Source organism: Cyanistes caeruleus, chromosome 36, assembly GCF_971803275.1.
Source record: "Cyanistes caeruleus chromosome 36, bCyaCae1.hap1.1, whole genome shotgun sequence".
NCBI lineage: Eukaryota > Metazoa > Chordata > Aves > Passeriformes > Paridae > Cyanistes > Cyanistes caeruleus.
Window position 1 is genome coordinate 1,448,172 of NC_141737.1, and position 22,292 is coordinate 1,470,463.

The window sequence follows — 22,292 nt, forward strand, 5'->3', positions numbered from 1 at the left end:
AAATCCCCCAAATTCAACCCCAAAACCCCAAAATTGACCCAAATCCCCAAAATTTGACTCAAAAAATCAAAATTTGACCCCAAAACCCCCAAAATTTGACCCAAAAAATCAGAATTTGGACCCCAAATTCGACCCCAAAACCACCAAAATTCAACACTAAAACCCCAAAATTTGACCCAAAAAATTCGAATTTGGACACCGAAACCCCCAAAATTTGACCCCAAAATCCCCAAATTCAACCCCAATACTCCAAATTTGACCCAAAAAATCCAAATTTGGACCCCAAATTCAACCCCAAAACCCCCAAAATTGACCCCAAAATCCCCAAAATTTGACCCGAAAAATCAGAATTTGGACCCCAAATCCCCCAAATTCGACCCCAAAATCCCCAAATTCGACCCCAAAACCCCAAAATTTGACCCCAAAACCCCCAAATTTGACCCAAAAAATCCGAATTTGGACCCCAAAACCTCCCAAATTTGACCTCAAAACCCTAAAATTTGACCCCAAAACCCCAAAATTGACCCAAAAAATCCAAATTTTGAACCCAAATTTGACCCCAAAACCACCAAAATTGACCCAAATCCCCAAAATTTGACCCGAAAAATCAAAATTTGACCCCAAAACCCCAAAACTTGACCGAAATCCCCAAAATTTCACCCCAAAATCCGCAAATTCAACCCCAAAACCCCCAAAATTCAACACTAAAACCCCAAAATTTGACCCCAAAAATCCGAATTTGGGCCCCAAAACCCCCCAAATTTGACCCCAAAACCCCAAAATTGACCCAAATCCCCAAAATTTGACTCGAAAAATCAGAATTTGGACCCCAAAACCCAAAAATTTGACCCCAAAATCCCCAAATTCAACCCCAAAACCCCCAAATTTGACCCAAAAAAATCCGAATTTGGACCCCAAAAATTGACCCCAAGACCCCAAAATTTGACCTCAAAACCCCAAATTTGACCCCAAAATCCCCAAAATTTGACCCCAAAACCACCAAAATTTGACCCAAAAAATCCGAATTTGGACCCCAAAAACCCCAAAATTTGACCCCAAAACCCCAAAACCCAAAAATTCGACCCCAAAATCCCCAAATTCAACCCCAAAACTCCAAATTTGACCCAAAAAATCCAAATTTGGACCCCAAATTCGACCCCAAAACCCCAAAATTTGACCCAAAAAATCCAAATTTGGAACCCAAATTTCACCCCAAAACCACCAAAATTGACCCAAAACCCCAAAATTTGACCTGAAAAATCCAAATTTGGACCCCAAAATCCCTAAATTTGACCCCAAAACCCCAAATTTGACCCAAAAAATCCGAATTTGGACCCCAAAACCCCCCAAATTTGACCCAAAACCCCAAAATTTGACCCCAAAACCCCAAATTCGACCCCAAAACCCGAAATTTGACCCAAAAAATCCGAATTTGGACCCCAAAAATTGACCCAAAAACCCCAAATTTCGCCCCAAAATTGGGGGGGGGGACCCCAAAATTTGGGGTTTTTTGGGGGGGGGGAGGGGGGGGGAGGGGCAGCGAGGTTCCCACGGGTGGGGGAGGGGCGGGGCCGGGGGTGGGGGAGGGGCGGGGCCGGGGGTGGGGGAGGGGAATTTTTTAATTCGCCGCGGCCGAAAAAAGCGAAAATCGCAAATTTTCCTACTTTAATAAAAATCCCGCGGGTGTTTCCAACGGCGCCGGGAGAGGGGCGGGAAAACCGGGAATTCCGGCGGGAAAAATCCGGGGATTCCGGCGGGAAAACCGGGAATTCCGGCGGGAAAAATCCGGGAATTCCGGCGGGAAAACCGGGAATTCCGGCGGGAAAACCGGGAATTCCGGCGGGAAAAATCCGGGGATTCCGGCGGGAAAAATCCGGGAATTCCGGCGGGAAAATCCGGGGATTTTGGGGGGAAATCCGGGAATTTTGGAAAAATTTGGGAATTTTGGGGGAAAAATAGGGGAATTTTGTGGGGAAATTTGGGGGAAAATTCTGAGATTTTGGGGGGAAAATTGGGAATTTTGGGGGGAAATTCGGGGATTTTGGGAAAATTCGGGGAATTTTGGGAAAATTTGGGGAATTTTCGGGGGAATTTTGGGGGAAATTTCGGGGATTTTGGGGGGGAAATTCAGGGGAAATTTGGGGATTTTTTTGGGAAATTTGGGGATTTTGGGGGAAAATCCGGGAATTTTGGGAAAATTTGGGAATTTTGGGGGGAATTTTGGGGGGGAAATTCGGGGATTTTGGGAAAATTTGGGAATTTTGGGAAAATTCGGGGAATTTTGGGGGAAAATCGGGGATTTTGGGGGGGAAAATTGGGGATTTTGGGGGGGAAATTCAGGGGAAATTTGGGGATTTTTTTTAAAATTTGGGAATTCCAGGGAAATTTGGGAATTTTGGGGGGAAATTTGGGGAAAAATCCGGGAATTTTGGAGGGAAATTTGGGGGGAAAATTCGGGGATTTTGGGGGGGGAAATTCAGGGAAATTTTGGGAATTTTTTTTGGGAATTTTGGGGAAAAATCCGGGAATTTGGGGAAAATTTGGGAATTTTGGGAAAATCCGGGGATTTTGGGGAATTTTGGAAAAATTTGGGGAATTTTGGGGGGAATTTTGGGGGAAAATTTGGGGATTTCGGGAGAAAATTCGGGGATTTTGGGGGGAAAATTCAGGGGAAATTTGGGAATTTTTTTTTGAAATTTGGGAATTTTGGGGGAAAATCCGGGAATTTGGGGAAAATTTGGGGAAAATTTTGGGGGGAATTTTGGGGGAAAATTCGGGGATTTTGGGGGGAAATTTGGGGAATTTTGGGGGGAAAATTGGGAATTCTGGGGGGAAATTTGGAGGAAAATCGGGGATTTTGGGGGGAAATTTGGGAATTTTTTGGGAAAAATTGGGAATTCCGGGAAAAATTCGGGGATTTTGGGAAAATTTGGGAATTTGGGGGGAAAATCCGGGGATTTTGGGGGAAAACGGGGAAATTTGGGAATTTTGGAGGGAAATTTGGGAATTCCGGGGGAAATTCAGGGGAAATTTGGGGATTCTGGGGGAAATCGGGAATACTTGGGAGGAAATTCGGGAATTTTGGGGGAAGATTTGGGAATTTTGGGGGGAAATTTGGAGGAAATTTGGGGATTCTGGGAGAAAAAAATCAGAAATTCTGGGGGAAATTTGGGAAGTTGGGGGGAAATTTGTGGATTTTGGGGGGAAAATTTGGGAATTCTGGGGAAAATTTGGGGATTTTGGGGGAAATTTGGGGATTTTGGGGGGAAAATTTGGGAATTCTGGGGAAAATTTGGGGATTTTGGGGGAAATTCGGGAATTCCAGGGGAAATCAGAAATTCGGGGGAAAATTTGGGGGAAAATTTGGGAATTCCGGGGGGAATTTTGGGGGAAATTCGGGAATTTTGGGAGGAAATTCAGGGGAAATTTGCGAATTTTTGGGGAAAATTCGGGAATTCCAGGGAAAATTTGGGAATTTTGGGAAAATTTGGGAATTCCGGGGCAAAATTTGGGGATTTCGGGGGGAAATTCGGGAATTCCAGGGGATTTTGGGGGGTCTGGGGAGGGTTTGGGGGGATTTGGATGGTTTAGGATGGGTTTAGGGTGATTTAAGCCGGGTTTAAGACAGGTTTTGGGGGTTTTGGGGTGGTTTAGGACGGGTTTGGGGTGAGGTTTTGGGGGTTTTGGGTGGTTTTAGGGTGGTTTAGGAAGAATTTGAGGGGTTTTGGGGTGGATTAGGATGTTTTTGGGGGGTTTAAGACAGGTTTAGGATGGGTTTGAGGGGTTTGGGGTTATTTAGGACAGGTTTAGGATGGGTTTGAGGGGTTTGGGGTTATTTAGGATGGGTTTAAGGGGTTTTGGGTGATTTAGGACAGGTTTAGGATGGGTTTGAGGGGTTTGGGGTTATTTAGGATGGGTTTAAGGGGTTTTGGGTGATTTAGGACAGGTTTGGGATGGGTTTGAGGGGTTTTGGGGTGTTTTAGGATGGGTTTGGGGTGATTTTGGGTGATTTTTTTGGGGTTTGGGTGTTTTAGGATAGTTTTGGGTTCTTTTTGGGGTGATTTAAGCCAGGTTTGGGGTGGGTATAAGGGGTTTTGGGGTGATTTAAGCCAGGTTTGGGGTGGGTTTAAGGGGTTTTGGGTGATTTTTTTGGGGTTTGGGGTGGTTTAAGCCAGGTTTGGGGTGGTTTTAGTGGGGTTTGGGGTGATTTTTTGGGGGTTTGGGTGTTTTAGGATAGTTTTGGGTTCTTTTTGGGGTGATTTAAGCCAAGTTTGGGGTGGGTTTAAGGGGTTTTGGGGTGATTTAGGACAAGTTTGGGGTGGTTTTACTGGGGTTTGGGGTGATTTTTTGAGAGTTTGGGTGCTTTAGGACAGATTCAGCGTGGTTTTAGGGGTTTTAGGGTGGTTTAGGATGGGTTTGGGGTGAGTTTGGATGATTTTAGGGGGTTTGGGGTGATTTTTTGGGGGTTTGGGGTGGTTTAGGATGGGTTTGGGGTGATTTAAGCCAGGTTTGGGGAGGATTTAAGGGGTTTTGGGGTGATTTAGGACAGGTTTGGGGTGTTTTTAGTGGGATTTTGGGTGAATTTTTGGGGGTTTGGGGTGGTTTAAGCCAGGTTTGGGGTGGGTTTAAGGGGTTTTGGGTTGATTTAGGACACGTTTGGGGTGGGTTTAAGGGGTTTTGGGTGATTTTTGGGGGTTTGGGGTGGTTTAGGATGGGTTTGGGGTGGTTTAAGCCAGGTTTGGGGTGGGTTTGGGGTGGATTTGGGTTGTTTTGGGGTGATTTTTTTGTGCTTTGGGGTGGTTTTGGCTGATTCCAGATGGGTTTGAGGCGTTTTGGGGTGGTTTTAGGGATGGTTTGGGGAGATTTTGGACGGCTTTGGCTCAATTTCGGATGGTTTTGGGGTGATTTTGGGGTGATTTTGGGATGTTTTTTATGGGTTTGGGGTGATTTTGGGTTCAGCTGGGTGGTTTTGGGTGGTTTTGGGGTGGTTTTTGGCTGATTTTGGTTTTTTTTTGCTGGTTTTAGGAGGGTGGAGGGTGGGTTTGGGTGGCTTGGGGATGGTTTGGGATGGATTTGGGTGATTTTGGGTCGGTTTTGGGGTGATTTTGGGTGGTTTTGGGTGGGTTCGGGTGGTTTTTAATGAATTTGGGGGTTTTTTTTGCCGGTGTGAATGACCCTGGACCGGAGAATGTTCCAGAAACGCCCCCAAAACGTCGCCAAAACCACACCAACATCACCCCCAAAACACCCCAAAACTTCACCCAAAAAAACCGCTTCGAAAATACCCCAAAATCGCCCCAAAACCGACATCAAATCCACTTCAAAACTACCCGAAAATCTCGCCAAAAAAAACTTCAAAACAGCACCAAAAATACCCCAAAAATACCCCAAAATCCACATCAAAAATCCCCCCAAAATGCTGGAAAACAGCACCAAAAATACCCCAAATTACCCCCAAAAATTCCCCCCCAAACCCTCATTGAAACCACCCCAAATTATCCCAAAACACCCAAAAAATACCAAAAAAAACCCTAAAAAACGGCCCCAAACTCCAGGAAAATCCCCCCAAAATTACCCCAAAAACTCCCCAAAAGCCACACCTAAAATATCCCAAAATTACCCCAAAAACTCGCTAAAACTGCACCAAAACAGCCCAAAATTACCCTAAAATCCCCAGAAAACACAAAAAAAACCCAAAACCACCCCAAAATACCCAAAAGCTGCCCAAACCCCCCCTAAAAATCCCTTTAAAATGCCCAAAACCACCAAAATTCTCCCCAAATCCCCCAAAGCCAGCCCAAAATATCCTGAAAACGCCCCAAAACCACTCGAACCCCCCCCAAAATAACCCAAATAAACCCAAAATACCCCAAACCCACCCGAATCCCCCCAAAATAACCCCCAAATACCCCAAAATCGCCCGAATCCCCGCCAAAATTTCCCAAATATTCCCAAAATGCCCCAAAAACGCCTCCAACCCCCCCCCAAATCCCGGGGGGGGGAGCGTCCCCTCCCCCCGCTGTTCCCGTTGCCATGGGAACGGGGGGAGCGCGCTGCGGATGCGCCGTTGCCATGGAAACTGCGCGGGGGGAGGGGGAGGGCACTGCGGCGTTGCCATGGCGACGGCGGCACGGAGGGAGCAGGCGCGGCTGCAGGAACGGTGGTTGCCATGGTAACGGGAGCGGCGCGGGGAGTGGCAGGAACAGCGGTTCCCATGGCAGCAGGAAAGGGGCGGGAAGAGCGGTTGCCATGGTAACGGGAGAGGGGCGGGGAGGGGTGAACGCGGCGGGAACAGCGGTTGCCACGGTAACGGGAGAGGGGCGGGAAGAGCGGTTCCCATGGTAACGGGAGAGGCGCGGGGAGGGGTGAACACAGCGGGAACAGCGGTTCCCATGGTAACAGAAGGGGCGGTACCCATGGCAACCGGAACAGCGCGGAGAGCGGGAATTCACCCCCCCCCCCCCGAAAAAATGGGATCTGGGGTGGGGATGGGACCCCGAAAATGGGAGCTGGGGGTGCGACCCCCCCCCCCCAAAAACTTGGGTTCTCAAAGGTGCGACCCCCCTCCAAAAAAAAATTGGACCATTCCAAAATTTGGGGACCCCTCCCCAAAAAAGTGTCCCAGGTGTGCGACCCCCCCAAAAATGAGACCCCCCCCCCAAAATTTGGGGTCCCAAAGGTGCGACACCCCCCCAGATAAATTGGACCATTCCAAAAAAGGGTCCCAGGGGTGCGACCCCCCCCAAAAATGGAACCTCCCAAAAAATTTGGGGACCCTTCCCCAAAAACGGGACCCAAAGGAGCGAATCCCCCCCCAAAAAAATGGGACCTTCCAAAAATTTGGGGTCCCAAAGGTGCGACCCCCCCAAAAAATTGGACCATCCCAAAATTTGGGGACCCCTCCCCAAAAAAGGGTCCCAGGGGTGCGACCCCCCCCCAAAAAATGAGACCCCCCCCCAAAATTTGGGGTCCCAGAGGTGCGACCCCCCCCCAAAAAATTGGACCATTCCAAAAAAGGGTCCCAGGGGTGCGACCCCCCCCAAAAATGGAACCTCCCAAAAAATTTGGGGACCCTTCCCCAAAAACGGGACCCAAAGGAGCGAATCCCCCCCCAAAAAAATGGAACCTTCCAAAAATTTGGGGTCCCAAAGGAGCGACCCCCCCCAAAAAAATTGGACCATTCCAAAATTTGGGGACCCCTCCCCAAAAAAGGATCCCAAAGGAGCGACCCCCCCAAAAAATGAGACCCCCCCCCCCAAAATTTGGGGTCCCAAAGGAGCGACCCTCCCCCCTAAAAATTGGACCATTCCAAAACAGGGTCCCAGGGGTGCGACCCCCCCCCCGAAAATTTGGAACCTCCCTAAAAAATTGGGACCCCTCCCCAAAAAAGGGACCCAAAGGAGCGAATCCCCCCCCCAAAAAATGGAACCCCCCAAAAACGGGACCCAAAGGAGCGCCCCTCCCCCCAAACAATGGAACCTTCCCAAAATTTGGGGTCCCATAGGTGCGACCCCCCCAAAAAATTGGACCATTCCAAAATTTGGGGACCCCTCCCCAAAAAAGGATCCCAAAGGAGCGACCCCCCCCAAAAAATGAGACCCCCCCCCCCAAAATTTGGGGTCCCAAAGGTGCGACACCCCCCCAGATAAATTGGACCATTCCAAAAAAGGGTCCCAGGGGTGCGACCCCCCCCAAAAATGGAACCTCCCAAAAAATTTGGGGACCCTTCCCCAAAAACGGGACCCAAAGGAGCGAATCCCCCCCCAAAAAAATGGGACCTTCCAAAAATTTGGGGTCCCAAAGGTGCGACCCCCCCAAAAAATTGGACCATCCCAAAATTTGGGGACCCCTCCCCAAAAAAGGGTCCCAGGGGTGCGACCCCCCCCCAAAAAATGAGACCCCCCCCCAAAATTTGGGGTCCCAGAGGTGCGACCCCCCCCCAAAAAATTGGACCATTCCAAAAAAGGGTCCCAGGGGTGCGACCCCCCCCAAAAATGGAACCTCCCAAAAAATTTGGGGACCCTTCCCCAAAAACGGGACCCAAAGGAGCGAATCCCCCCCCAAAAAAATGGAACCTTCCAAAAATTTGGGGTCCCAAAGGAGCGACCCCCCCCAAAAAAATTGGACCATTCCAAAATTTGGGGACCCCTCCCCAAAAAAGGATCCCAAAGGAGCGACCCCCCCAAAAAATGAGACCCCCCCCCCAAAATTTGGGGTCCCAAAGGAGCGACCCTCCCCCCTAAAAATTGGACCATTCCAAAACAGGGTCCCAGGGGTGCGACCCCCCCCCCGAAAATTTGGAACCTCCCTAAAAAATTGGGACCCCTCCCCAAAAAAGGGACCCAAAGGAGCGAATCCCCCCCCCAAAAAATGGAACCCCCCAAAAACGGGACCCAAAGGAGCGCCCCTCCCCCCAAACAATGGAACCTTCCCAAAATTTGGGGTCCCATAGGTGCGACCCCCCCAAAAAATTGGACCATTCCAAAATTTGGGGACCCCTCCCCAAAAAAGGATCCCAAAGGAGCGACCCCCCCCAAAAAATGAGACCCCCCCCCCCAAAATTTGGGGTCCCAAAGGAGCGACCCCCCCCCAAATAAATTGGACCATTCCAAAAAAGGGTCCCAGGGCTGCGACCCCCCCCAAAAAATGGAACACCCCTAAAAAATTTGGGGACCCCTCCCCAAAAACGGGACCCAAAGGAGCGCCCCTCCCCCAAAAAAATGGAACCTTCCCAAAATTTGGGGTCCCAAAGGTGCGACCCCCCCCTCAAAAAAATTGGACCATTCCAAAATTTGGGGACCCTTCCCCAAAAACGGATCCCAGGTGTGGGACCCCCCCCAAAAAATGAGACCCCCCCCCCCCAAAATTTGGGGTCCCAAAGGAGCGACCCTCCCCCCTAAAAATTGGACCATTCCAAAACAGGGTCCCAGGGGTGCGACCCCCCCCCCGAAAATTTGGAACCTCCCTAAAAAATTGGGACCCCTCCCCAAAAAAGGGACCCAAAGGAGCGAATCCCCCCCCCAAAAAATGGAACCCCCCAAAAACGGGACCCAAAGGAGCGCCCCTCCCCCCAAACAATGGAACCTTCCCAAAATTTGGGGTCCCATAGGTGCGACCCCCCCAAAAAATTGGACCATTCCAAAATTTGGGGACCCCTCCCCAAAAAAGGGTCCCAGGGGTGCGACCCCCCCCCAAAAAATGAGACCCCCCCCCCAAAATTTGGGGTCCCAAAGGAGCGACCACCCCCAAAAAATGGAGCATTCCAAAATTTGGGGACCCCTCCCCAAAACCTTGACTTGGTCCCTCCCCCCGCCCCTCCCCCCCCCGGAAGTTCCCGGAGTGGGGGTGGGGGAGGGGCGGGGGGGGGCAAAGGGCGCCCGGGGCCGGTGGGGGAGGGGAACGGCCGCTAATTAGTGAGTTTGGGGTTAATTTGGGCGCTAATTAGTGAGTTTGGGGTTAATTTGGGTGCTAATTAGTGAGTTTGGGGTTAATTCGGGTGCTAATTAGTGAGTTTGGGGTTAATTTGGGTGCTAATTAGTGAGTTTGGGGTTAATTTGGGGGCTAATTAGTGAGTTTGGGGTTAATTCGGGTGCTAATTAGTGAGTTTGGGGTTAATTTGGGTGCTAATTAGTGAGTTTGGGGTTAATTTGGGGGCTAATTAGTGAGTTTGGGGTTAATTTGGGTGCTAATTAGTGAGTTTGGGGTTAATTTGGGGGCTAATTAGTGAGTTTGGGGTTAATTTGGGTGCTAATTAGTGAGTTTGGGGTTAATTTGGGTGCTAATTAGGGAGTTTGGGGTTAATTTGGGTGCTAATTAGTGAGTTTGGGGTTAATTTGGGGGCTAATTAGTGAGTTTGGGGTTAATTTGGGTGCTAATTAGTGAGTTTGGGGTTAATTTGGGTGCTAATTAGGGAGTTTGGGGTTAATTTGGGTGCTAATTAGGGAGTTTGGGGTTAATTTGGGTACTAATTAGTGAGTTTGGGGTTAATTTGGGCGCTAATTAGTGAGTTTGGGGTTAATTTGGGTGCTAATTAGTGAGTTTGGGGTTAATTTGGGTGCTAATTAGTGAGTTTGGGGTTAATTTGGGTGCTAATTAGTGAGTTTGGGGTTAATTTGGGGGCTAATTAGTGAGTTTGGGGTTAATTTGGGTGCTAATTAGTGAGTTTGGGGTTAATTTGGGTGCTAATTAGGGCGTTTGGGGTTAATTTGGGCGCTAATTAGTGAGTTTGGGGTTAATTTGCCGCTAATTAGTGAGTTTGGGGTTAATTTGGGTGCTAATTAGTGAGTTTGGGGTTAATTTGCCGCTAATTAGTGAGTTTGGGGTTAATTTGGGTGCTAATTAGTGAGTTTGGGGTTAATTTGGGTGCTAATTAGTGAGTTTGGGGTTAATTTGGGTGCTAATTAGGGAGTTTGGGGTTAATTTGGGCGCTAATTAGTGAGTTTGGGGTTAATTTGGGTGCTAATTAGTGAGTTTGGGGTTAATTTGCCGCTAATTAGTGAGTTTGGGGTTAATTTGGGTGCTAATTAGTGAGTTTGGGGTTAATTTGCCGCTAATTAGTGAGTTTGGGGTTAATTTGGGTGCTAATTAGTGAGTTTGGGGTTAATTTGGGTGCTAATTAGTGAGTTTGGGGTTAATTTGGGTGCTAATTAGTGAGTTTGGGGTTAATTTGGGCGCTAATTAGTGAGTTTGGGGTTAATTTGGGTGCTAATTAGGGAGTTTGGGGTTAATTTGGGCGCTAATTAGTGAGTTTGGGGTTAATTTGGGTGCTAATTAGTGAGTTTGGGGTTAATTTGGGTGCTAATTAGGGAGTTAGGGGTTAATTTGCCGCTAATTAGTGAGTTTGGAGTTAATTTGCTGCTAATTAGTGAGTTTGGGGTTAATTTGGGCGGTAATGAAGGGGTGCGGGGTTAATTGGGGGGGTGGGGGGCGTTAATTAAGGGGTGATTAGGGCGGGGGTGGTAATTGGGGGGTTAATTAGGGGCGGGTTGGGGTTAATTAGGAGGGTTGGGGGTTAATTAGGGGGTTTTAGGTGTTAATTAGAGGGGTTGGGGGTTAATTAGGGCAGTGTGGGGGTTAATTAGGGGGATTTGAAGTTATTTAGTGCGGTTTGGGGGTTAATTAGGGTGGTTTGGGGTTAATTAGGGCGTTTTGCGCTTAATTAGTGCGGTTTGGGGGTTCATTGGGGTGGGTTGGGGTTAATTAGGGGGGGTTGGGGTTTAATTAGGGGGTTTTAGGTGTTAATTAGAGGCGTTGGGGGTTAATCAGTGGGTTTTGGGGTTAATTAGGGGGATTTGAGGTTTAATTATCGAGATTTGGTGGTTAATTGGGGTGGTTTTAGGGTTAATTAGGAGGATTTGAAGTTAATTAGTGCGGTTTGGGGGTTAATTAATGCGGTTTGGGGGTTAATTAGTGCGGTGTGCAGGTTAATTAGGGTACTTTGGGGTTAATTAGTGGGGTTTGGGGCTTAATTAGTGTGGTTTGGGGGTTAATTAGGGCTGTTTTGGGGTTAATTAGTGCGGTTTGGGGGTTAATTAGGGCTGTTTTGGTGTTAATTAGGGCGGTTTTGGGGTTAATTAGTGCGGTTTGGGGGTTAATTAGGGCTGTTTTTGGGGTTAATTAGGGCGGTTTGGGGGATAATTAGGGCGGTTTGGGGCTTAATTAGTGTGGTTTGGGGGTTAATTAGGGCGGTTTGGGGTTAATTAGGGCTGTTTTGGGGTTAATTAGGGCGGTTTGGGGGTTAATTAGGGTGCTTTGGGGTTAATTAGTGGGGTTTGGGGCTTAATTAGTGTGGTTTGGGGGTTAATTAGTGCGGTTTGGGGGTTAATTAGGGCTGTTTTGGGGTTAATTAGTGCGGTTTGGGGGTTAATTAGGGCGGTTTGGGGGTTAATTAGGGCTGTTTTGGGGTTAATTAGGGCGGTTTGGGGGTTAATTAGGGCTGTTTTGGGGTTAATTAGGGCGGTTTGGGGGTTAATTAGGGCTGTTTTGGTGTTAATTAGGGCGGTTTTGGGGTTAATTAGGGCAGTTTGGGGGTTAGTTAGTGCGGTGTGCAGGTTAATTAGGGCTGTTTTGGGGTTAATTAGGGCAGTTTGGGGTTAATTAGGGCTGTTTTGGGGTTAATTAGGGCGGTTTGGGGGTTAATGAGCGCTAATTGGTGTTAATTAGCGCTAATTGCTGCCCCCAGGCCATGGCGGAGCAGCCGCAGCCCCGGCGGGTCGGGATCCTGGGATACGGAAAACTGGGTACGGGGAACTGGGGGAACTGGGATGGACTGGGATGGACTGGGATGGACTGGGGGGGACTGGGATTGAACTGGGATTGAACTGGGATGGACTGGGATTGAACTGGGATTGAACTGGGTTATACTGGGATGGACTGGGAGGGACTGGGATTGAACTGGGATGGACTGGGATGGACTGGGATGAACTGGGATTGAACTGGGATTGAACTGGGAGGGGACTGGGATGGACTGGGATGGACTGGGATGAACTGGGATGGACTGGGATGAACTGGGATTGAACTGGGATTGAACTGGGATGGACTGGGATGAACTGGAATGAACTGGGATGGACTGGGATGGACTGGGATTGAACTGGGATTGAACTGGGATTGAACTGGGATGGACTGGGATTGAACTGGGATGGACTGGGATGAACTGGAATGAACTGGGATGGACTGGGATGGACTGGGATTGAACTGGGATTGAACTGGGATTGAACTGGGATGGACTGGGATTGAACTGGGATGGACTGGGATGGACTGGGATAAACTGGGATTGAACTGGGATTGAACTGGGATTGAACCGGGTTATTCTGGGATTGAACTGGGGGTGATTTTGGGGTGATTTTGGGGAGGTTTGGGGCGGTTTCAGAGGGAACTGGGATTGAACTGGGATTGAACTGGGAAGGGACACTGGGGGGACTGGGGCTGTCCCCGGGGGTGACACAGGGGAGGTGACAGGAGGTGACACAGGGGGTGACACAGGGGGTGACACAGGAGGTGACACAGGGGGTGACTCAGGAGGTGACAGGAAGTGACACAGGGGAGGTGACACAGGAGGTGACAGGAGGTGACAGGAGGTGACAGGAGGTGACACAGGGGAGGTGACACAGGGGGTGACAGGAGGTGACACAGGGGGTGACAGGAGGTGACACAGGAGGTGACACAGGGGGTGACACAGGGGGTGACACAGGAGGTGACACAGGAGGTGACAGGAGGTGACACGGGGGTGACACAGGTGGTGACACAGGAGGTGACACAGGAGGTGACAGGAGGTGACAGGAGGTGACACAGGAGGTGACACAGGGGGTGACACAGGAGGTGACAGGAGGTGACAGGAGGTGACAGGAGGTGACACGGGGAGGTGACACACGATGTCCCCAATGTCCCCAGGACAGTTTTTGGCCTCCCAGCTCCTGTCCCAGGGCCCCTCCCTGGGGCTGTCCCCGGGGGTGACACAGGGGAGGTGACACAGGAGGTGACACCGGGTGACAGGAGGTGACACACGATGTCCCCAATGTCCCCAGGACAGTTTTTGGCGTCCCAGCTCCTGTCCCAGGGCCCTTCCCTGGGGCTGGCCCTGGGGTGACACAGGGGAGGTGACACAGGAGGTGACAGGAGGTGACACAGGGAGGTGACACACGATGTCCCCAATGTCCCCAGGACAGTTTTTGGCCTCCCAGCTCCTGTCCCAGGGCCCCTCCCTGGGGCTGGCCCTGGCCTTTGTCTGGGCCCGGCGCGGGGGGGCCCTGGAGCCGCTGCCCCCCGCCCTGCGCCTCACCGACCTGCGGCAGCTGCCCGCCACGTGAGACACCCAAAATCACCCAAAATCACCCCAAAATGACCCAAAATCAGCCCAAAATGACCCAAAATCACCCCAAAATGACCCAAAATCACCCCAAAATGACCCAAAATCACCACAAATGACCCAAAATTCAGCCCAAAATGGCCCAAAATCAGCCCAAAATGACCCAAAATCACCCCAAAATGACCCAAAATCACCCCAAAACAGCCCGAAATCACCCCAAAACGGCCAAAATCACCCCAAAATGACCCAAAATCACCCCAAAATGGCCCAAAATCAACCCAAAATGACCCAAAATCACCCCAAAATGACCCAAATTCACCCCAAAACGGCCAAAATTCACCCCAAAATGACCCAAATTCACCCAAAATGACCCAAAATCAGCCCAAAACGGCCAAAATCACCCCAAAATGACCCAAAATCACCCCAAAATGACCCAAAATCAGCCCAAAACGGCCAAAATCACCCCAAATGACCCAAAATCACCCCAAAACGACCAAAATCAGCCCAAAATGACCCAAAATCACCCCAAATGACCCAAAATCACCCCAAAATGACCCAAAATCACCCCAAATGACCCAAAATCACCCCAAAATGACCCAAAATCACCCCAAAACGACCAAAATCACCCCAAAATGACCCAAAATCACCCCAAAATGACCCAAAATCACCCCAAAACGGCCAAAATCACCCCAAATGACCCAAAATCAGCCCAAAATGACCCAAAATCACCCCAAAATGGCCAAATTCACCCCAAAACGGCCAAAATTCACTGCAAACAACCCAAATTCATCCCAAAATGGCCAAAATCACCCCAAAACGGCCCGAATTTACCCCAAAATGGCCAAAATCACCCCAAAACGGCCAAAATTCATCCCAAAACGGCCAAAATCACCCCAAAATGACCCAAATTCACCCCTAAATGGCCAAATTCACCCCAAAACGGCCAAAATTCACCCCAAAATGACCCAAATTCATCCCAAAATGGCCCAAATTCACCCCAAATGTCCCCAAATCCCCCAGTATTGTCCCCGTGTCCCCAATGTCCCCATGTCCCTGCTGCTGTCCCTGTGTCCCCATCACTGTCCCCAGTGTCCTCAATGTCCCCATGTCCATCCCCGTGTCCCCAGTGTCCCCACCACTGTCCCCATGTCCCTGTGTTCCCATGTCCCCAAAGCTGTCCCCATGTCCCCATGTCCATCCCCGTGTCCCCATGTCCCCACCACTGTCCCCAATGTCCCCATGTCCCCATGTCCCCAACACTGTCCCCAATGTCCCCAACACTGTCCCCAATGTCTCCACTGCTGTCCCCATGTCCCCAACGCTGTCCCCATGTCCCCATGTCCATCCCTGTGTCCCCATGTCCCCAACGCTGTCCCCAGTGTCCCCATGTACCCAATGCTGTCCCCATGTCCCCAACACTGTCCCCATGTCCCCATGTCCCCAACGCTGTCCCCAATGTCCCCATGTCCCCAATCCTGTCCCCATGTCCCCATGTCCATCCCCATGTCCCCAGTGTCCCCACCGCTGTCCCCAATGTCCCCAACACTGTCCCCATGTCCCCAGTCCTGTCCCCACGTCCCCAACGCTGCCCCCATGTCCCCAATACTGTCCCCATGTCCCCACCACTGTCCCCATGTCCCCAACGCTGTCCCCATGTCCCCAGTCCTGTCCCCATGTCCCCAACACTGTCCCCATGTCCCCATGTCCATCCCAATGTCCCCCTGTCCCCAACACTGTCCCCATGTCCCCAATGTCCCCATGTCCCCAACGCTGTCCCCATGTCCCCAGTCCTGTCCCCATGTCCCCAACGCTGTCCCCATGTCCATCCCCATGTCCATCCCCATGTCCCCATGTCCCCAACGCTGTCCCCAGTGTTCCCATGTCCCCAACGCTGTCCCCCTGTCCCCACCGCTGTCCCCATGTCCCCACCGCTGTCCCCCTGTCCCCACCGCTGTCCCCATGTCCCCACCGCTGTCCCCCTGTCCCCACCGCTGTCCCCATGTCCCCACCGCTGTCCCCCTGTCCCCAATCCTGTCCTCATGTCCCCAACGCTGTCCCCCTGTCCCCACCGCTGTCCCCCTGTCCCCAATGCTGTCCCCATGTCCCCACCGCTGTCCCCATGTCCCCACCGCTGTCCCCCTGTCCCCAGCGGGGTGCACCTGGTGGTGGAGGTGGCCCATCCCTGCGTGGTCCAGGAGCACGGCGAGGACATCCTGCAGCACGCGGACCTGATGGTGACACCTCGGGGACACCGCGGGGACACCGCGGGGACACCTCGGGGACACCGCGGGGACACCGCGGGGACACCGCGGGGACACCGCGGGGGGGAGGGGCTGGGCCACCCGTACAGTGTCCCCAGTGTCCCCAATGCCCTCAGTGTCTCCCGATGTCCCCAATCCCACCCAGTGTCCCCAACGCCCTCAATGTCCCCTGATGTCCCCAGTCCCACCCAATGTCCCCAATGCCACCCAGTGTCCCCAATGTCCCCAATGTCCCCAATCCCACCCAGTGTCCCCAATGTCCCCCCAATGTCCCCAATGTCCCCAGCGCCCTCAATGTCCCCTGATGTCCCCAATCCCACCCAATGTCCCCAGTGTCCCCAATCCCACCCAGTGTCCCCAATGCCACCCAATGTCCCCAATGCCCTCAATGTCCCCAATGTCCCCAATCCCACCCAATGTCCCCAATGTCCCCAATGTCCCCAATCCCACCCAATGTCCCCAATGCCACCCAATGTCCCCAATGTCCCCAATGCCCTCAATGTCCCCAATGCCACCCAATGTCCCCAGCGCCCTCAATGTCCCCTGATGTCCCCAATACCACCCAATGTCCCCAATGTCCCCAATGCCACCCAGTGTCCCCAATGTCCCCATTGACCCCAATACCGGTGTCCCCGATGTCCCCAACCCCCGCCGTGTCCCCGATGTTGTCCCCATGATGTCCCCTTTTTCTCCTGTCATGTCCCCATGTCCCAGCTGGGGTCTCCGGTGGTCCTCATGTCCCCAGTGATGTCCCCTGATGTCCCCAGTGATGTCCCCATAATGTCCCCATGTCCCCATAATGTCCCCATGTCCCCATGATGTCCCCATAATGTCCCCATAATGTCCCCGTGTCCCTGATGATGTCCCCATGTCTCTGAGGATGTCCCCAGTGATGTCCCCATGTCCCCATGATGTCCCCATGATGTCCCCGATGATGTCCCCAATGATATCCCATAATGTCCCCATGTCCCCAGTGCTGTCCCCATGATGTCCCCATGTCCCCATGATGTCCCCATGATGTCCCCATGATGTCCCCGATGATGTCCCCAATGATATCCCATAATGTCCCCATGTCCCCAGTGCTGTCCCCAATGATGTCCCCATGTCCCCATGATGTCCCCATGTCCCCAGTGCTGTCCCCAGTGCTGTCGCCAGTGATGTCCCCATGTCCCCAGTGCTGTCCCCATGTCCCCATGTCCCCATGATGTCCCCGATGCTGTCCCCAATGCTGTCCCCATGTCCCTGATGATGTCCCCACGATGTCCCCAGTGATGTCCCCATGTCCCCAATGCTGTCCCCATGATGTCCCCATGTCCCCATGATGTCCCCATGATGTCCCCAATGCTGTCCCCGTGTCCCCAATGCTGTCCCCATGATGTCCCCGATGATGTCCCCATGCTGTCCCCAATGCTGTCCCCATGTCCCCATGATGTCCCCATGTCCCCAATGCTGTCCCCATGATGTCCCCAATGATATCCCATGATGTCCCCATGTCCCCAATGCTGTCCCCATGATGTCCCCATGTCTCCATGCTGTCCCCATGCTGTCCCCAATGCTGTCCCCGTGTCCCCAATGCTGTCCCCGTGTCCCCAGGTGGGGTCCCCGTCGGCGCTGGCGGACGCGGACACCGAGCGGCGGCTCCGGGCCGCGGTGGCACAGGGGGGCCACACCCTGTACGTGCCCAGGGGGGCCCTGTGGGGCTGCGAGGACATCGCCAGGCTGGACCGGGCGGGGACACTGCAGGTGACACTGGGGACACTGGGGACATTGGGGACATCGCCAGGCTGGACCGGGCGGGGACACTGCAGGTGACATTGGGGACATCGGGGACACTGGGGACATTGGGGACACTGGGGACATCGGGGACACTGGGGACATTGGGGACATCGCCAGGCTGGACCGGGCGGGGACACTGCAGGTGACATTGGGGACACTGCAGGTGACATTGGGGACACTGGGGACATCGCCAGGCTGGACTGCGTGGGGACACTGCAGGTGACATCACTGGGGACACTGGGGACATCGCCAGGCTGGACCGGGCGGGGACACTGCAGGTGACATTGGGGACACTGTAGGTGACATTGGGGACATCGGGGACATCGGGGACACTGGGGACACTGGGGACATCGCCAGGCTGGACTGCGTGGGGACACTGCAGGTGACATTGGGGACATTGGGGACATCGCCAGGCTGGACTGTGTAGGGACACTGGGGAGAGATCCTGACCTTGTCACTGCTGTCCCCATGTCCAGCTGATGTCCAGTTGTCCCCTCAGTGTCCCCCTGTCCCTCCCTGTCCCCCTGTCCCCATGTCCCTCACTGTCCCCATGTCCATTGGTCCCTAACTGTCCCTCACTGTCCCTCTGTCCCTCACTGTCCCTCACTGTCCCTCACTGTCCCCCTGTCCCCATGTCCCCCTGTCCCTCACTGTCCCTCACTGTCCCCCTGTCCCTCACTGTCCCCCTGTCCCTCACTGTCCCCATGTGCCCCTGTCCCTCACTGTCCCTCACTGTCCCCCTGTCCCCATGTCCCCCTGTCCCTCACTGTCCCCCTGTCCCTCACTGTCCCTCACTGTCCCTCACTGTCCCCATGTCCATCTGTCCCTCACTGTCCCCGTGTCCCTCACTGTCCCCATGTCCCCCTGTCCCTCACTGTCCCCGTGTCCCCCTGTCCCTCACTGTCCCTCACTGTCCCCCTGTCCCTCACTGTCCCCGTGTCCCCGCAGTCACTGACGGTGTCCCTGACGGTGTCCCCGGCCAGCCTGCGGCCGCAGGGCCGGCTGCGGGAGCAGTTGGTGGCCCCATGTCCCCATGTCTCTCACTGTCCCTCACTGTCCCTCACTGTCCCCCTGTCCCCCTGTCCCTCACTGTCCCCCTGTCCCTCACTGTCCCCATGTCCCTCCCTGTCCCTCCCTGTCCCTCACTGTCCCTCACTGTCCCCCTGTCCCTCACTGTCCCTGACTGTCCCCGACTGTCCCCGTGTCCCCGCAGTCGCTGACGGTGTCCCTGACGGTGTCCCCGGCCAGCCTGCGGCTGCAGGGCCGGCTGCGGGAGCAGTTGGTGGCCCCATGTCCCCATGTCCCTCACTGTCCCTCACTGTCCCTCACTGTCCCCCTGTCCCCCTGTCCCTCACTGTCCCTCACTGTCCCTCACTGTCCCTCACTGTCCCCCTGTCCCCGACTGTCCCCGTGTCCCCGCAGTCGCTGACGGTGTCCCTGACGGTGTCCCCGGCCAGCCTGCGGCCGCAGGGCCAGCTGCGGGAGCAGTTGGTGGCCGCGGTGGCCGCGGGGACGCTCACGGAGCTGTACCGGGGGCCGCTGCGGCCGCTGTGCGCGCTGGCCCCCAACAACAGCAACGCCATGGCGGCCGCCGCGCTGGCCGCGCCGAGCCTGGGCTTCGACCGCGTCACCGCCCGCCTGCTGGCCCAGCCCAGGTGGGGACACTTGTGTCACCTGGGGGTCACTTGTGTCACCTGGGGGTCACTTGTGTCACCTGGGGGGACATGGGGGTCACCTGGGGGTCACCTGGGGGTACCTGGGGGTACCTGGGGGTACCTGGGCTTCGAGCGCGTCACCGCCCGCCTGCTGGCCCAGCCCAGGTGGGGACACTTGTGTCACCTGGGGGGACATGGGGGTCATCTGGGGGTCACCTGGGGGTCATCTGGGGGCCACTTGTGTCACCTGGGGGGACATGGGGGTCATCTGGGGGTCACCTGGGGATCACCTGGGGGTACCTGGGCTTCGAGCGCGTCACCGCCCGCCTGCTGGCCCAGCCCAGGTGGGGACACTTGTGTCACCTGGGGGTACCTGGGGATCACCTGGGGGTCACCTGGGGGTCACCTGGGGGTCATCTGGGGGTCATCTGGGGGTACCTGGGCTTCGAGCGCGTCACCGCCCGCCTGCTGGCCCAGCCCAGGTGGGGACACTTGTGTCACCTGGGGGTCACTTGTGTCACCTGGGGGTCACCTGGGGGTCACCTGGGGGTCATCTGGGGGTCACCTGGGGGTACCTGGGCTTCGACCGTGTCACCGCCCGCCTGCTGGCCCAGCCCAGGTGGGGACACTTGTGTCACCTGGGGGGACATGGGGGACACTTGTGTCACCTGGGGGGACATGGGGGTCACCTGGGGGTCATCTGGGGGTCATCTGGGGGTCACTTGTGTCACCTGGGGGTCACCTGGGGATCACCTGGGGGTACCTGGGCTTTGACCGCGTCACCGCCCGCCTGCTGGCCCAGCCCAGGTGGGGACACGGGGGGCACCTGGGGGTCACTTGTGTCACCTGGGGGTCACTTGTGTCACCTGGGGGTCACCTGGGGGTCACCTGGGGGTCACCTGGGGGTACCTGGGCTTTGACCGCGTCACCGCCCGCCTGCTGGCCCAGCCCAGGTGGGGACACTTGTGTCACCTGGGGGTCACCTGGGGGTCATCTGGGGGCCACTTGTGTCACCTGGGGGTCACTTGTGTCACCTGGGGTCACCTGGGGGTCACCTGGGGGCCACTTGTGTCACCTGGGGGTCACCTGGGGGTCACCTGGGGATCACCTGGGGGTACCTGGGCTTCGAGCGCGTCACCGCCCGCCTGCTGGCCCAGCCCAGGTGGGGACACGGGGGGCACCTGGGGGGACATGGGGGGACACTTGTGTCACCTGGGGGGCACCTGGGGGCATCTCAGGGTCACTTGTGTCACCTGGGGGTCACTTGTGTCACCTGGGGGTATCTGGGGGGCACCTGGGGGTCACCTGGGGGTCACTTGTGTCACCTGGAGGGACATGGGGAGTATCCGGGAGGACATGGGGGTCACTTTTGTCACCTGGGGGGACACTTGTGTCACCTGGGGGTACCTGGGGGCATCTCGGGGTCACTTGTGTCACCTGGGGGGACATGGGGGACACTTGTGTCACCTGGGGGGTCACTTTTGTCACCTGGGGGACATGGGGGCACCTGGGGGGACATGGGGGTCACTTTTGTCACCTGGAGGGTCACTTCTGTCACCTGGGGGGTACCTGGGGGTCGTTTTTGTCACCTGGGGGGGTGTGACACCTGTGGCACTTTGTGTGGTACCTGTGTCACCCGTGTCACGCCTGGGGGGGTACCTGAGTGTCACCTCTGTGTCACCTGAGTGTCACCTGTGTGTCACCTCCCTGTGCCACCCCCAGTGTCCCCTCATTGTCACCCCCCGTCCCCTCAGTGTCCCCAATGTCCCCTCAGTGTCCCCAATGTCCCCTCACTGTCCCCTCATTGTCACCCCCCCGTCCCCTCAGTGTCCCCAATGTCCCCTCATTGTCACCCCCCATCCCCTCAGTATCCCCTCAGTGTCCCCACTGTCCCAATGTCCCCTCAGTGTCCCCTCAGTGTCCCCACTGTCCCCTCACTGTCCCTTCAGTGTCCCCATTGTCCCCTCAGTGTCCCCTCAGTGTCCCCAGTGTCCCCTCAGTGTCCCCACTGTCCCAATGTCCCCTCAGTGTCCCCTCAGTGTCCCGGACTGGCACCTGCTGGAGGTGGAGATGACAGCGGTGACCGATGGTGGCCGTGTCCCCACTGTCCCCTCAGTGTCCCCTCATTGTCCCCATTGTCCCCTCAGTGTCCCGGACTGGCACCTGCTGGAGGTGGAGGTGACAGCGGTGACCGATGGCGGCCGCGCCCTCACCGTCACCAGCAGCCGCCGCAACCCCGCGGGCCACGGCGACGTCACGGGCAGGGCCACCCTGCAGAGCTTCTGGATCAGCCTGCAGGGTGTGTCACCTGTGTCCCCTCAGTGTCCCCTCAGTGTCACCTCGGTGTCACCTCGGTGTCCCCTCAGCGTCCTCCCCTCCCTCACGCTGTCCCCTCCCCGCAGACTGCACCGGACACGGCGGCTGCGTCAAGTTCTGCTGAGCCGGAGCACCGGAAACCTCTCCCCTTCCCCCACCTCGGGGACATTTTGGGGACACTTTGGGGACAATAAAAAGCCTGCCTGGGCCCGGTGGTGGTGGCGCCCTTCTTGTCATGGCGGCAGGGAGAGGGGCGCGATGTGATTGGTGGAGACCTCGCGCGGGGCGCGACGGGAGGAAGGGTTCTCTCCGCTGATTGGCGGAGGCGGGGAGCAAAGCGTTATGGGAGGAAGGTCGAGGCGCTGATTGGCTAGCGCCGCGCGCGAGGCGCCATGGGGAGGAGGTCGGCGTGCTCTAATTGGTCAGTGTTGTGCGGAGCATGACGGGAGTTGTAGTTGCGGCCTGAGGGGGCAGTGGCCG

The 22,292-nt window shown here is 54.7% G+C and overlaps 1 protein-coding gene across 1 annotated transcript; it reads left to right on the plus strand.

Annotated features, from left to right (window-relative positions):
• The first annotated feature begins 9,376 nt into the window (after positions 1 to 9,376).
• Positions 9,377 to 22,020, plus strand: ASPDH (aspartate dehydrogenase domain containing). The gene is made up of 8 exons (XM_086871674.1): positions 9,377 to 9,413; positions 12,182 to 12,239; positions 13,660 to 13,801; positions 15,954 to 16,038; positions 17,659 to 17,808; positions 19,264 to 19,496; positions 21,644 to 21,795; positions 21,899 to 22,020. The coding sequence occupies exons 2-8, from the start codon at positions 12,185 to 12,187 to the stop codon at positions 21,934 to 21,936; spliced, it is 855 nt and encodes a 284-aa protein (XP_086727800.1). The 5' UTR covers positions 9,377 to 9,413; positions 12,182 to 12,184; the 3' UTR covers positions 21,937 to 22,020.
• Positions 22,021 to 22,292: the final 272 nt, after the last annotated feature.